A 14,707-nucleotide genomic window follows, 5' to 3' on the forward strand; every position below is an offset into this window, starting at 1 on the left:
AATATCCAAACATTCAGGTAATATTACTGAGCATTGAGTCACGTGGCTTAGAAAAAGGAGAACTCGTAATTAAATCTCAACGAACTTAAAGGTGAATGTTGGTGAACACTAATTAGATTGGCCACAAAGTCAACAGTGTGTTAGTGAGTGTACTTTAGTAATACGGTTTTATCACGGGTGAATTTACATTTATAGCAGTCATCCCACCAAAAACGATTGAATAGGAGAATTGAGCCGACAATGGCCCCTAGAGGTTTCATTTTGGGACCATTGAACCATGTGCTCCAAGTCCAATCTATCAATAAATTACACATAAATTTATAAATCTATATAAGACTTTTTTTCATAGCGAATAATTAAATTTTGAAACTTTTAGTTGGTATAAAATGTGTTGACAATTTAATGCACATGAAAACTATTTGCATCATTATATATCATCCACACTTTAATAATCCTATTATATTTTCAGAACGCTTTATCAACTTATACAAGTGTACGTCTTACCGACATTTTCTTGAGATGCTTTAGCCAACACTTTACGTTGATGAAAAACTCTTTTCCATTTTTTTAGCATTAACGACCAAACAACAATCATTATATAGATTTAAGCATGACTAATTTGTGTACACTAGGACATAGATTGCATTGAATAAAATTCACATTAAAAGCAGTACTATACATGTAGAAACTTTTGTGCATTCATTCGATATTTCTAGCCTGATCAGATTCGATATTCTTTTCTCGTGTGCCGAAACTGAAAAACTTGCCTCATTTCTTGAAACTCTCAAACAGTGCCGGCTTAAAACTATATTGGACCCTTGGACAAATTTTGTTTATGTATTACAATTACTTAAGCATAATATTTTAGACCTAAACAAACATAAATATGGACCCTTTTTATCACTAAATTTAGTTAATTTTAAGATGGACCCATGGCATATGCCATGTTTGCCACCCCCTAGAGCCGGCACTGCTCTCAATGCTGAAGAACCTACCCAAATTCCATTACTCTTTACATGATCATGGAATGTTATTTGATCGTAGTTTACCATGCAAATACGAAATATGTAACCACAGAGCATAATAATAACTAAGTTCAATCATTCTATCTATTAAAGTTTTACATTGATGTACGTACGTAGATCATACGATTTGATGTTACCAAACTGAAACTTGAACATCCCGGATCTGTTTCAAACTTTATAATCTTTTGCTATTTTGAATTCATCTCGAATACTCTTTTGGGAAAAAAGCTCAACGACTGTAATTCACAAGTTGTTTCTTGGTTGCCGTATAAAATAAACTCAACATTCATTTTTTTCTCTCGTTGTTGCGAAAGTTGAAAATGTAGTGTAAACAGTATAAGGAAAAAGAGAAAATTGACCTTTCTAAAAGCAAACAGAGTCGTTAGATTTAAGGTGGTAGATACAAAGAGAACGGTAGGATTAGAGAAAGAGAAAACACTTAATTCAGACAAAAGGCATGTGAGCGGTCTTGCTTGAAAACTACTTGTCAACTTCTTCTCATTGTCAGTGTTCTACAAAAGAATTCGATACACATAGTGCATTGATCACTAAAACAACAAAGAAAAATAATGTTGATTAGTCAGTTCATAATCATCAATCAGGATTAAATCAAGAAGTTATAATATATGCAATATACATACACTTTTTGGCATCATAATAATTATACAAAGAAGACAAGGAATCATAAACAATCCGAAGTGCTTAAAAGGCTAGTTTTCGGGTACAGACCGAAAGAACTAGCGCACGTCTAGTATTAGAATTACATACCTGAAGAACTGAAACCAAAGAGAAGGAAGAGAATAAACAAATTCCAATAAATTAAGAAGGTTGACGTATTAACATGTTACATGGACGTAGAACACAATAGTGCCAGTTGTTGATTATGCAGTTCATCGATTAAATCAATACTTCTAAAAGTTCTAACTTAGGATTAAAACAGTGACAGTTATTGCTAACTTAGGATCAACACTTCTAAATGCTTTGTTTTTTAATAATTTTTTTTTGCGGATCTGTCATTGCATCTTTCGTAGTAGTAGACAGAGGCATGTAAATTGGTTGTTCTCAAGCCATAAGTCTATTGGAATGAAAAATAAAGTGGTTGTAGATCGGATCAGAGATGCTACTTAGCATATATTCAAGTTTCCTGGTATCAAACCTACATTACCCACTAGTTTATGTTCAAATTCATATATGTCTAAGTTTTATAACATCATGTGATATTTGTTAAGTTTTCTCGAGCTCATGTCCAACTCTTATCGTTTGATTAGTACGATATTATCCATTTCAATTTAAAAATCAAATCTACATGGTTTTACTTTTTCATTCTTTTCCGAAAAATCTCGTATTAATCAAAATTAAATTTTTTATTATATTAAACATTGTTTATCTAAACTTCCGCTGTTGAACTTGAATTGACATCTCTCGATATTTAAAAAATATATTTTGAGACCCCAATAACAATTATTTCTAGCTTGCCACTGCTTTTGGAAATGCATGGAATAGTGACATGATCTTGTCATTTCCATGTAACCTTTTATTTCACTTCCTTTTGATTGATTAATGTCAAACTAAACAGGCCTTACTTGCTGGGGCAGCCCGTTTTTGCTACATCCGATTTAATAAAAAAATTAAGCCCAACCCAACTTTAATTGATGACGTGTACCATCATCCAATAAGCTTTTCCCTCCGTCTCAGTAAGAAGGATAGAGTAATCGCATTTTAAAGATAGACTAATCACTGTTACCAAACACCCTTTTCAAAGTATTTTATATTTTTTCTTTCTTCTTACTCACTTGACTTCCCGGAGAACACACAACATTCGATGGACCGCCCGGAGACGATCGCCGTCAAACACGAGCCCACGACCGTCGACTCTCCTTCATCTTCTTCCGCCGTCGCCGTAGACAACAAGCCAGCTCGACCTCAAAAGCTCGTAGTTTTAGCTGACCTCAATTTCAACCCTCCTGAGAGTGACGATCTCGACTCATCATCGATTCAAATCCCTACTCCTTCCATCATCACTAGGTACTCCCTTTTTGCCTCTACATGCTCTTTTTAAAGGCAAAGCCTCTTCCTTTCTGTTGGGTTTCTACTAAAACACCGTATACTTGAGAAAACAGAGGTTTCGAGTAGCTTCTAGTTCGAGTCTGCCTCTAGGAAAGGGAAACTTTTGACGATTAGGGTTTGATTCTTATTGCTTTGGGGGCATGAAAGTCTAGTTCTTTACGGTTCTTAACTTACTATACAGTCATGTCAAGTTGAGCTATATATTTGAATCTAGGACTCTTTTGGTCTGTGCATTTGATCATATGTAGTTTTGGGTCTTGGGTTTGATTAGGTTGAGTAACGAGGAAAGTAATCAAGATGGAGGTTTGTTGACGTGCAAGGAGGTGGAGCCAGGGGAACTAGAAGCGAAAAAGATTAGTAAGGTGGGGAAATGTCGCTCGAGGAGTAAGATAGAGGGTTCCTCTGATTGTGCAGTTGATGCAGATGGTGATCAGGCTAGTCAAGGTGTCCCTGCATCCCGGGAAGAAAAGATTAGTAACCTCAAAATGGTGAGTTTATGGTAGCAAGTGTAATTGGCCGTTCTTCAAAATGGTGAAAGGATAATGACAGTGCTCTTAACTGCATAATGATCATTTTAGTTGATTATTGATCTAATGCTTTATGATAATAACGCTTTTTTGCTTATAGGGTTTGATTCATGTTGCAAGGAAGATGCCAAGAAACGCTCATGCCCATTTTATTCTTGGTCTTATGTTTCAACGATTGGGCCAATCTCAAAAGGTAGTCTTCACCGATATTTCTTAGAATAATTATCATCTTATTGAGTTTAACTGCTAGAATATTTAGGCAATACCAGAATATGAGAAGGCTGAAGAGATCTTACTGGGCTGTGAGCCAGAAATTGCTCGGCCAGAACTTCTCTTGTTAGTTCAAATGCACCATGGACAGGTGATTGTCTTTGTTTCTGTATTCACGAGCTCCTTCATTGATTTAAAAGTCACACGAACGTTCTAACACATCACACTTAAAAAAACATTGTAGTGTCTTCTTTTGGATGGTTTTGCGGATAGTGACTCTGTTAAAGAGATTGAGGGGGAAGAGCTTGAAGAAATCCTCTCAAAACTAAAGGATTCTATGAAGTTAGATGTTAGACAGGCAACCGTGTGGAATACCCTTGGCTTAATGCTTCTCAAAGCTGGCTGTTTGATGGTAAAGAAACTTTTTACCATGTTTAGTGTTTCAAGATTACCAATGTGATTCCTTTTAGTGATGAGGTTCTGTTTGTTTATGATTTATAGAGTGCCATATCGGTTTTGTCATCTTTGTTGGCTCTTGTTCCTGACAATTATGATTGCCTTACAAACCTTGGAGTTGCTTATCTTCAAAGGTAATGAGCTTTCTATCTTCATTCTTCATATCTCTAACTATTATTGTGATGCCTCTCTCTCTAATTTACAAGTTTTGCAGCGGAGATTTGGAGCTTTCAGCAAAATGTTTCCAAGACTTGGTACTCAAAGACCATAATCATCCTGCTGCTTTGATTAATTATGCTGCTGAGCTTCTCTGCAAACACAGTTCAACTGTCGCTGGTTTGTTTCTTATACTGCTAAGCAAAGTTCACATGAAGTTATATATTTAAAAAGTGTTTTTGATTGTTGTAAGGTGCCGGAGCTAATGGTGGCCCTGAGGCTTCTGAAGACCAGAAGGCACATTTGAATGTCGCAAAGGAATGTCTCTTGGCTGCAGTAAGAGCAGATCCAAAGTCCGCCCATGCATGGGTCAACCTTGCTAATTCTTATTATTTGATGGGAGATCACAGAAGTTCCAGCAAATGTTTGGAGAAGGTGTGCTCTTAACTCACTATCTAACCTTAAACTACAGTCTTGGTAACTGACTTCAAACTGTTTTTATCTTCAGGCAGCTAAACTTGATCCCAACTGTATGGCTACAAGATTTGCTGTTGCTGTCCAACGAATCAAAGATGCTGAAAGGTCTCAGGATGCAAGCGAACAGCTTTCCTGGGCTGGCAATGAGATGGCTTCAGTGATAAGAGAGGGAGAATCTGTTCCTATTGACCCTCCCATTGCCTGGGCAGGGCTAGCCATGGCTCATAAGGCACACCATGAGATTGCAGCTGCTTTTGTTGCTGACCGGAATGAATTGACAGAGATGGAAGAACGAGCTATGTTTAGCTTAAAGCAGGTATTCACTGTTTCTGTGTTTAGCTGCTCATAGAGTTAAAAAGATATAAGATTGTTTCCTTGCATAAGACACTAGCATACACATTGAGACAAACTTTTGATTTCTTTATGCTCTTTCTGTTCACCGTAGGCAGTAAGTGAGGATCCTGAAGATGCTGTCCGGTGGCATCAGCTTGGTCTTCATTGTCTATGTTCTCAACAATATAAACTCTCCCAAAAATACCTCAAGGCAGCAGTTAGTCGGTCTAGGGAATGTAGCTATGCGTGGTCAAATCTAGGTAACTCCCTCTTTTAAATCAATGCTTTTGCAGACTAATCTAATTGCTCTAAGATTGTTGCATTCACATGCTCTGGCTTTTAGGTATCTCGCTGCAGTTATCAGACGAACAGTCAGAAGCAGAGGAAGTGTACAAGCGAGCCTTGGCCGTGTCAACAGAGGATCAAGCTCACGCGACATTCTCTAACCTCGGGAACCTCTATAGACAGAAGAAGCAGTACGAACTCTCCAAAGCAATGTTCTCAAAGGCGCTGGATCTCAAACCAGGTTATGCACCTGCATACAACAACCTTGGACTCGTGTTTGTGGCTGAACGTAGGTGGGAAGAAGCCAAGTTCTGTTTTGAGAAAGCCCTTGAAGCTGACTCACTGCTTGACGCAGCACAGTCTAACTTGCTTAAAGCCAAAACCATGTCAAGACTCTGTACTTGCTTCACTTCTTCAACTGTTGTCCAAGATTCTTGATACGGTTTTGTGGATTCAGAACTCTCACGTTATGAAAAAAATGAAAAAAGCTTCGTTTCTTTTATCCTGAATATATATAGTAATGATAAAAACAAATGTATAATGTTACAAGAACAAAACTCTTACCCACTTGAGGATAAGAGAAACAAATTGAATTCTCAAAAGCTATCCATTATTAGAAAATTGCCAAATACAAAATCAAAATGGGGAAAGAAACATTGTATTCTTGCCTCTTCTATCTTCTTCCTTAGCCCATCATCTATACGCAGAGCAGGGAGAGAGTTTCAGTGATTCAAGCATTGTAACGTCAAGAGATGAGATAGGTGGAAGATCATATACTTAGTTATATACATATGTTTTCCATTGTTCAAGCATTGTAACTTCAAGAAATGAGATAAGTGCAGATCAAATTACCTTGAAGATGTCTCCAAACATTCCTTGCAAAGGATTCTTACGCTGCACTCCGTAAAATCTCTCTGCAATCTCGTCCAGCAACTTCACAAGATCATAAATGTTCACCGTTTTACTCAGCATAGAAAGAGAGAAACATATCCAATAAACAATGATCAAAACATGCAGAGACCAATCTTGTATACCTCGTTAAGCAGTGGTTCTCTATCTATGCAAGACTTAAATTTCGCTCTTAACATACTAAAAAGAGGCAATGCATCCCTCTGCAACCTGTATCAGTACATCAAATTTGTTTAGGTAACAACAAAAGAAGACGAAGATGTACTAAGAGGGAAACAACTAACGTTTCCAGAAGATATGTGATAAATTGGATAAGGTCTGATTCTGAAAGGGTCTCTGCTTGTTTCTTAATCTCATCCATCAGAGTATTTGCATCTTTCATGTTCCCCATAGATAAGTACCTAAAATCCGGAAAAAAACAAAGACAAAATCAATCCTCTTTAGTTCCCCTCACTATATGCTATCTTTTGATCCAATTTATAAAGCAAAGAGCTTACATGAGAACTGCTCGCGCAATGGCAAGGTCATCTTCACCAGGATAACACTGCAAAGTAGTGTATGCAAGTGAAACCATGTTACACCACAAAAAGGTTAGATTCAAATCCAGACAAATCTAAGTGAAAAGAAGAGACTGACCCTTCCCATGAAGTTGATCAGCATAGTTGCAAACTTCTCAGGGTCCTCGGCTCTAACAAAATGCCGTGATATTCGAACCATGTCCTGCAAGATTTATATTAAAAACAATCATGTAACGAAATTTTATAAAAAAAAATGAATGTATAAAGAGATTATAAGCAAAAGGCTACAAAGAAGATTACAAGTTCAGGACACTCGGTGTAAAGATAATCAGCCAGCATAGCATGCAACTCAGGATACCCTGTACTTGGCCCTCCAAACTCCGCAGACCATCTAAAACAAAAATACAAAAAAAAAAACAGTACTTTGAATTTAACTACCACACCAAACAACAAAAAATGTAAGATAACACGTGGCTATGGCTTTAACCTTATAGCAGCTCTCAAGAAGGAAGTCAAGTTATCAACCCGTGATCTAGCTTCCCCAAGAGATTCCTGAAGATTATGCACATCTTCATCATCGCTCACATCAACCAAATGAGGTGGCACAGGAACCCGAGGAAACAACTTGAACATACACCTGATACGATCTGAACACACACAAACATTATATCAGTTTACCAGAATGATTAGGGCTATGTATACAAAGGTGTATGGACTATAGACTAACCAAGAGACTCGTCATTACAAGGTGACTTGGCTTTAACTAGTGTGTCAACAAACAAAATAGCAAGGTCGGCCCCACAATTCACCAGGCCGTGCTCTAGCTCAACGCACGCCCCAGAGAAGAGGATGTCAAGAGCTTCAGAGAATCTCTGAGCCGTAACATATCTGCTAGCAGCAAAAAGGCTAAAGCTTTAAATCTCAAATTCAAAGGAAGAAACAACATCAAAGATCCAAACTTTAACCGATTAAAAGAGGTTGGGTAATGAAGGAACCTGGCACTGATGGATTTGTACATCTGCAAAGCTCCATAGCCATTACCTTCCTCTACCACTTTCTTCAATTTATCAATATGCTATCATACAATTCGAAAAGAAGATCGAATTTTCAATGGATCTATCTATCTATCTATCTCAATGAAATTATCCAATTTGGAAAGGAAGGAAGAAAAGGAACCTCTTGGACGGGAGGCAATTCACGTCTGCTCCTCTCTCTCGACATTGGATCGATCTTTGAATTTTCAGCTTTTGGATCCTTCGGTTTTTAACTCTGTTTGGTTTACTTTCAGAGATTGATATATATGGAAACTAAACAGGAATTGACAAAAATACGTTTTGTTTTACGTATTTACCCTCATTATATTATTATATATTAAAATTAATTCGTTTTTAATTTTTTAAAAAAAAAGGCAAAACCCAAAATTCAAAATTAAAAGTTTAAATTTAAATGGGATAGCGAAATTAATTTGGCTTATTCACATGGATATTTTCTACATACTATAGACAAATATGTTACAATAATAACTAATTTGGCTTTTTACAAGAAATGAAGAAAAAAACTAAGATAAAAAGACTAGGATAGCACGTTCTCAAAGTAGCACTCAAGGCTCAAAGTCACAAAAATAGGTTTCATTAAGAGGAAAATATATATTTATACTCTTTGGGTTAATTAATCCAAACCTTAGGGTTTAGAGTTAAGGGGTGGGATTTTGGAATTATGGTTTAAAATTTTATAAAAAATAAATACTAAAATAAAAAATAAAAATTTTAAAAACAGTTTCAAAAAGTATTTTTAAATTATAAAAAGAAAATTTGAAAAATAAAAAAATAAAAAAAATAGTTCAAAAAAAAAAATTATAAAAATTTCGAATCTGAAAACATATAATCTGAAACTATAAAAAAAAAATTCTTTTTTTCATTTTTTTATTTTTATTTTATTTATTTTTATTTATTTTTGTTTGTTTATTTAATTTTAAACCAAGGGTATTAGGGATATTTTAGCCTTTAATGAATGTCATTTTTGTGACTTTCTCCTTCTAGTGCTATTTTTGAGATATAAACTTCAAATGTGCTATTATTGACAATTGACCAAAAACTAATTGCATCCTCCATTTGATTATGCCATGAACAAAAGTTGTGCACCAACATTGATTTAATGACAAATAACTTTAAAATAATTTGTTTTGTTGGACGAATCTAATGCACTTCGATTTCCTTCTAGACATATGACTGGTACTGGTACTGGTACTGGTACAGTGGTACTGCTCTTTTTATTCCAGGCATACACTCACGGAATCATGAAGTTTCACCTTGAACTTCACAGTGGAGTGGGTATCAGGTAGTCTATATTGAGCTCTGCCTTTGAATCTATAGTATTTTTGCTAAGTTTTTTCGTTCTTATTTGTACAGGGGCCTTCTGCCTATCCACCTGAAAGGAGTAGGTTTCCTCCTTCCACACTCTCGGCAAACAATCAATTGGCTGAAACTAGTTCATACTCACAATTCCAACAGCAGATGCCTGTTGAGAAATTCCCAGAACGTCCGGATCAACCAGAGTGCAGTTACTATGTTAAAACTGGGGACCGTTAAGTTCAAATATAAATGCAAGTACTATAAATAGATTGCCTAAGAAGCAATCTTCATACCCCTAAGACCTGTGAGTTTCCATGTTGTTCTTTGTTTGCTGTCAGAAACTTTTATTATAAAATTGGTGATCCATGACAAGCTCTCTGATTCACACATTGATCCCCTTTTTTCTTCTGTTTACTTGTCTTTGATGCTCAGGGTCAGAGCATGTGCACACACTATAGCCGTTAACTGCAAATTTGGCCTAGCTTGTAGGTTCGATCACTCTATACCGCCTGCATTCTCGTTTAGCAGCTCCCAAACCATAGAAGCTTCTCAAGTCAGCGGCAATGGTAATGAAAATGACAACTGAAATTGACACCACATCTTCAGAAGCATGCGTAAGGGATAGTTTCTTTCTTTATCATCAAAGGCTTCTCAGTTTCTTAGGATCAAACTCTACTTCTGGTTTTTTGGAGTTTATAAAGGAAACATTTATGTAAATTATAGTGTCTCCAAACTATGAATGATAATATCCAGTTTCACACACAATCTGTGTTACTAAGGATGTACAGAACCACCTTTCAATGTTATCAACTCAAGGAGATATGACACCAAAGGCTAGAGATATCAACTCATTAGAGAGTAGGAAACCATCTGGATCTCTCAGCCTAAGGTACCTCACATGATCTTCAATCTTCACTTCATCATTCCCAACTAAAAACTTTTTGAATTCATCACTCACTACTTCTCTTCTCATACCATCCAAACAAACAATATGCCCACTCTCCACATAAGGCTCATACACTTTACAGATCGAGTTCACTACCTTTCTCCCAAAAGCCTCTCCAAACTCCTTAAGTTCAAGCCCTTTAGATGTCCTGAAAGATAGCATTATAATGTCTGTGGCAACATCCTTGAGATCAACACTACCGTCTCCACACCAGTTCGCTGCGCCGTTCTCCAAGTCAGCGACGTAGTTTGTGTATTCCTTAAGCCTCCTTGGCCTTGAAAACCTCAGCCCTCCAACGTAACTAGCTGAACCCAAACCGAAAGCATAGAAGGGCTTGTTCTTCCAGTATATCAAGTTGTGTTTGCATTTGAACCCGTCTTTCGAGTAACTGCTGACTTCGTAGTGCTCATAACCTGCACCACGGAGCATCGATGATGCTGTTTTATAAAACTCTGCTGATTGTGTTTCTGAAGGGAGAGGAGACTGTCCTGGAGTGTACCTACACAAGTTCATACTGTTCAGATTACACAATCAAAATCCCAAAGCAAAGTCTGATTACATAGACATACTTACACGTTTCCAAACTTCGTGCCTTGTTCCACTTGCAGATCATACACAGAGACATGACTTGGCTGAGACTCAATAGCTAATCTCAAACTCTCTTCCCACATCTCCAACGTCTGGTGAGGCAGAGAAGATATAAGATCCATACTCCAATTCCCAACTCCACATGACTTAACAATCTCTATCGCCTCGTACACTTCAGAGACACCATGAGCTCTACCACAAGCTCTCAAAAGCTCATCTTGAAACGCTTGAACACCTAAAGACACTCTGTTCACTCCCAGCTCCATCAACTCCTTTAGCTTCTCGCCACCAAACGTTCCTGGATCCATCTCCATGGATATCTCAGCGTCAGGACACAGCCCGAAACTCGAACTCAGCGTTTCGAGGACCAAAGAGACAAGCTTCGGAGGGACGAGAGAAGGCGTGCCTCCGCCGAAAAACACAGTCTTTAGATTCGGGTTTGCGTCAAAACCTGTTCTTGTCGCGTTTATTTCACGAACGAGCAAGTTAACGTAGTTTGTGATACGTGGGTCGTCGTCTTCTTCTTCTTGTCTTTTTTCCTCGTGGAGAGTGGTGGAAGCAGAGGAGGAGCCAAGAGCTATGATGGGGAAGTCGCAGTAATGGCAGCGTTTGCGGCAGAAGGGGAGGTGGACGTAGGCTGATGTTGGAGGGCCTTGGTGTAGGGTTGTTAGATTGGTTGACGCATTTCGTCGAGCACTTGGTGGAGTGTCCTCGAGAAGGACGCTGAAAGCTTTGAAAATCAACCTCGAGGTTCTGGGTTTAGCTGTAAACGACGAGAAAATTGGGGAAGCCGTCGTTCTGAGCATAGTTTATTAGAGGACGAGCGAATGAGGAAGAGAGAAGATGAAGCTTTCAAAGGATCAAAGTTCAATGGTCTGTGTCGTCTATATCCTAAAACGTCGTCGTTTTCGGCATAAGTTGTAGAAGACGAGAGGAAATTGAGATTCTATATACCAACCGGTCTTAGAGATAAACCGGAGTATCAATTTGGTTCGGCAATGTGAACAATCACAACAATCATGCATCACTGCATTGCGTAAAAATCCACTCTTCTGAGGTCTGCTGCCTCTTCTTTAAGGTGTACTAGATTTTGACCCGCGCTTTCAAAGCGCGGGTTTATTTTTGTTTTTTTTTTCAATTGACAAATATTTAGTAAATGTCACATTTTGATATATTTGTGTTTTATTTTATAAAAGATTTAAAAATTTTATCTTTATTTATCGTATTTCATTTTAAATGACTATTTGTGTTTAAAAAATTAAACTTTATTTTTTAATGAATTAAATTGGTATAACTCTGATAAATTAATTTTATTATGGGGTTAATATTTTAATTAAAAAATTATATACTTTTAATAAAGATTTATACTTTTCAATAAAAAAATTCAATTATTTTTATGAATGCTTAAATTATATTAAGAAAAGAAAAAATAATAATTAAGAATAGTTGAAAAAAAATTTATTTGAACTTGGACTCAATGGCCCCAAAGGAAAAAAAAATGTGAGAATTGAATCTGATTTTTTAATAGGCCCAAATGGCCCAAGAGAGATTTGATGTGGGCTGGATCCAAAAATAATGACCAATATAGATTTGTTATTAATATTACTTAATTGTCCTTAATGAAACATGCAATGTTAGTGAAAGAAAGAGCAGACTAAGGTAATTATGACAATAGGATCTTGCTTTAATAGTATAGATGTCTATCTAACGTTGAACCAAACGTGTGATGAATCTATTAACTCACTAGTGATATTCCGGCACGCAGTAGTTAGTGATCTATTTGGTAGTAATTAGTGATAATACTGTAAATGGTTCTCAATTATCTATTTGATAGTAATTAGTGATAGTACTATAAGTGGTTCTCAACTACATCAACACCTATTAACATACTCACATTTTTTCTTTAAAATATATAAATAAATATGATCTTTTGCATGTTTTCTCCAATGATTCTCATTGCTTTTTTATTTTACAGTTGAAATGCCTCCTGGTATTTTGTTTTTTTTGTCTTCAAGTTTCCCAATGGAATTCTGCGTACAAATTTAAGAGTTATAATTCAAGTGTCTCCTCCTCTAAAACTTTAAAATTATGTCGTCTATATGCTAAAATGTCGTCGTTTAGCCAGAAGATTATGAAGGCAGATTTAATAATACTAACCGGTCTTAGAGATAGACCGGAAAATCGGTTTGGTTCGGTGATGTCAACAATCTCGGCAATCATGCATCAATGCATTGCTCCCAGACGTGTTCAAAGAAAGACACGACAAGGATCATGAAGTTTTTAAGTGATTCGACATAGATGGAACTTACATTGCCGCCAAAATAAAGAACAAAGAACCAAGCTCTCATACTCACTCAGTAAAATAACAGAAAGTTTAGACCATTACAACTGAATCTGTATTCTTCAAGGATCATTCCCTTAGCCATTTAGCTAGAACGGAATCCCACTCGCATAGCTCGCCTTCTTTGAACCACAGAGCTGTGTCACAACAAGAGCCAAAATGTTAGCAAACAAACTCAGGAAACTAAGTCAATGAAGCAACATAAATAGTTTTCATGATTAAAGTCCAAGGGCATGATATGAAACTGAACCAAACAAACAATTGGTGTAGCCAAGTATGATCTTTAATCTAGTTATGTGCTCAAGTCTGATAAAAGAATATGAATTAGAACCATCTTGATTTGCATTTTCTATATAATCACTGTCTCAGTAATTAACATGGGAGAATGAATTAAAAAAAAAATCTCACCAATCTCACGCTTTCCGTTTTCAGGACTGTCACTACCATGCACAATGTTCCTGCATCGCATCACGTAAACATCATCAAACCATTAAAACTATCTTCTTACACGCTTGCTTCCAACAATTATTTTAAAGCAGAAAAAAAGAGTCCAAACCTTCCTGTTTGTACAGCAAGATCTCCTCTAATAGTGCCAGGTTCAGCTTGAAGAGGATCTGTTTTCCCAATCATCTTCCTAGCTGAAGCAACTACACCCACACCTTCCCAAGCCTTTTTTACAATAATCAAAACATCACAAGCAATTAACTTCAATCCAGGAAAATCTGCATAAATAGTATAATGGCATAATATAAGTCGTACCATACACACAACAGGGCCTGAAGTGATGTACTCAATGAGGCTAGAAAAGAATGACTTAGAGCTAAGATCCTTATAATGTTCCTGGCAAATAAGTTAAGTGTGATTAGGCTTCAACGTCTAAATATTTACCAATGATTTAGTGATGTAATGTGGTGGATAACTACCTCAGCTAACTCTCTAGGGCACTGGAACATCTTGAGTCCAATGAGTTTAAACCCCTTCTTCTCAAAACGAGATATGATTTCTCCAACCTACAGGATACAACAATCAAAGAGTTTAAGCCAATATAGCTAAGCTTAATATAAATCACATTCAAAGCTAATGTAGAAGAGCTTACAAGGCCTCGTTGTATGCCATCTGGTTTCACCATGATGTAAGTCTCCTCAACTTGCTCCTAAGAGAAAAACACACAAGGATCGAATCAAAAGTTCAATAGATTTTGCAACTGAGAATGGGAGGGGAAGTGCAAACCATAGAAGCGACGAGGTGAGGGAGGAAGATTCCTGACTCGGCCGAGGAGGTGGAAGCGCGAAGACGGCGACGGGACGGAGATGTACGAGAGAATAGACGGAACTGAGGACGGAATGCTGCTAACTCAGCGCGGAGGTTAACAGTGGTTGGAGAAGAGGTTGAACTGCAAATTGCCGGAGTTAATCTCGGCGAAGCGACGCAGAGAGTCCATTGACCAACCACAGCCATTTTGTTCCCTTCTGCTTCCCTCACCGTCTCACTCACTTCGCTTCATATCAACTCGGAAGT

General features: G+C 37.1%; 4 protein-coding genes across 4 annotated transcripts; 1 reads left to right on the forward strand and 3 right to left on the reverse strand.

Moving 5' to 3' along the window:
• The first annotated feature begins 2,076 nt into the window (after positions 1 to 2,076).
• On the forward strand, positions 2,077 to 6,038 carry LOC103837463 (UDP-N-acetylglucosamine--peptide N-acetylglucosaminyltransferase 110 kDa subunit). The gene is made up of 11 exons (XM_009113824.3): positions 2,077 to 3,050; positions 3,364 to 3,580; positions 3,720 to 3,812; positions 3,879 to 3,980; positions 4,074 to 4,241; positions 4,331 to 4,419; positions 4,500 to 4,621; positions 4,695 to 4,876; positions 4,950 to 5,234; positions 5,364 to 5,511; positions 5,595 to 6,038. Exons 1-11 carry the CDS (start codon positions 2,848 to 2,850, stop codon positions 5,972 to 5,974), a joined length of 1,989 nt encoding a protein of 662 aa, XP_009112072.2. The 5' UTR covers positions 2,077 to 2,847; the 3' UTR covers positions 5,975 to 6,038.
• LOC103837462 (Golgi to ER traffic protein 4 homolog) lies at positions 6,016 to 8,310 on the reverse strand. Its single transcript, XM_009113823.2, has 11 exons — positions 8,140 to 8,310; positions 7,959 to 8,038; positions 7,691 to 7,851; positions 7,451 to 7,610; positions 7,264 to 7,354; positions 7,082 to 7,165; positions 6,943 to 6,989; positions 6,730 to 6,846; positions 6,571 to 6,655; positions 6,389 to 6,469; positions 6,016 to 6,233 (listed from the first exon to the last, which is right to left on the reverse strand). Exons 1-11 carry the CDS (start codon positions 8,182 to 8,184, stop codon positions 6,222 to 6,224), a joined length of 963 nt encoding a protein of 320 aa, XP_009112071.1. The 5' UTR covers positions 8,185 to 8,310; the 3' UTR covers positions 6,016 to 6,221.
• A 1,663-nt stretch (positions 8,311 to 9,973) lies between these two features.
• On the reverse strand, positions 9,974 to 11,885 carry LOC103837464 (heme chaperone HemW). Its single transcript, XM_009113825.3, has 2 exons — positions 10,834 to 11,885; positions 9,974 to 10,759 (listed from the first exon to the last, which is right to left on the reverse strand). Exons 1-2 carry the CDS (start codon positions 11,652 to 11,654, stop codon positions 10,126 to 10,128), a joined length of 1,455 nt encoding a protein of 484 aa, XP_009112073.1. The 5' UTR covers positions 11,655 to 11,885; the 3' UTR covers positions 9,974 to 10,125.
• A 1,373-nt stretch (positions 11,886 to 13,258) lies between these two features.
• Positions 13,259 to 14,641, reverse strand: LOC103837465 (nucleoside diphosphate kinase II, chloroplastic-like; the record flags this gene model as incomplete). The annotated part of the gene is given in 7 exon segments (NM_001301905.1): positions 13,259 to 13,326; positions 13,598 to 13,647; positions 13,746 to 13,858; positions 13,949 to 14,029; positions 14,113 to 14,199; positions 14,286 to 14,342; positions 14,420 to 14,641. Coding segments are annotated over 7 exon segments (678 nt in total), but the record flags the coding sequence as incomplete, so codon positions are not given.
• Positions 14,642 to 14,707: the final 66 nt, after the last annotated feature.

The sequence above is a fragment of the Brassica rapa genome, chromosome A09, assembly GCF_000309985.2.
Source record: "Brassica rapa cultivar Chiifu-401-42 chromosome A09, CAAS_Brap_v3.01, whole genome shotgun sequence".
NCBI classification, from domain to species: Eukaryota; Viridiplantae; Streptophyta; class Magnoliopsida; order Brassicales; family Brassicaceae; genus Brassica; species Brassica rapa.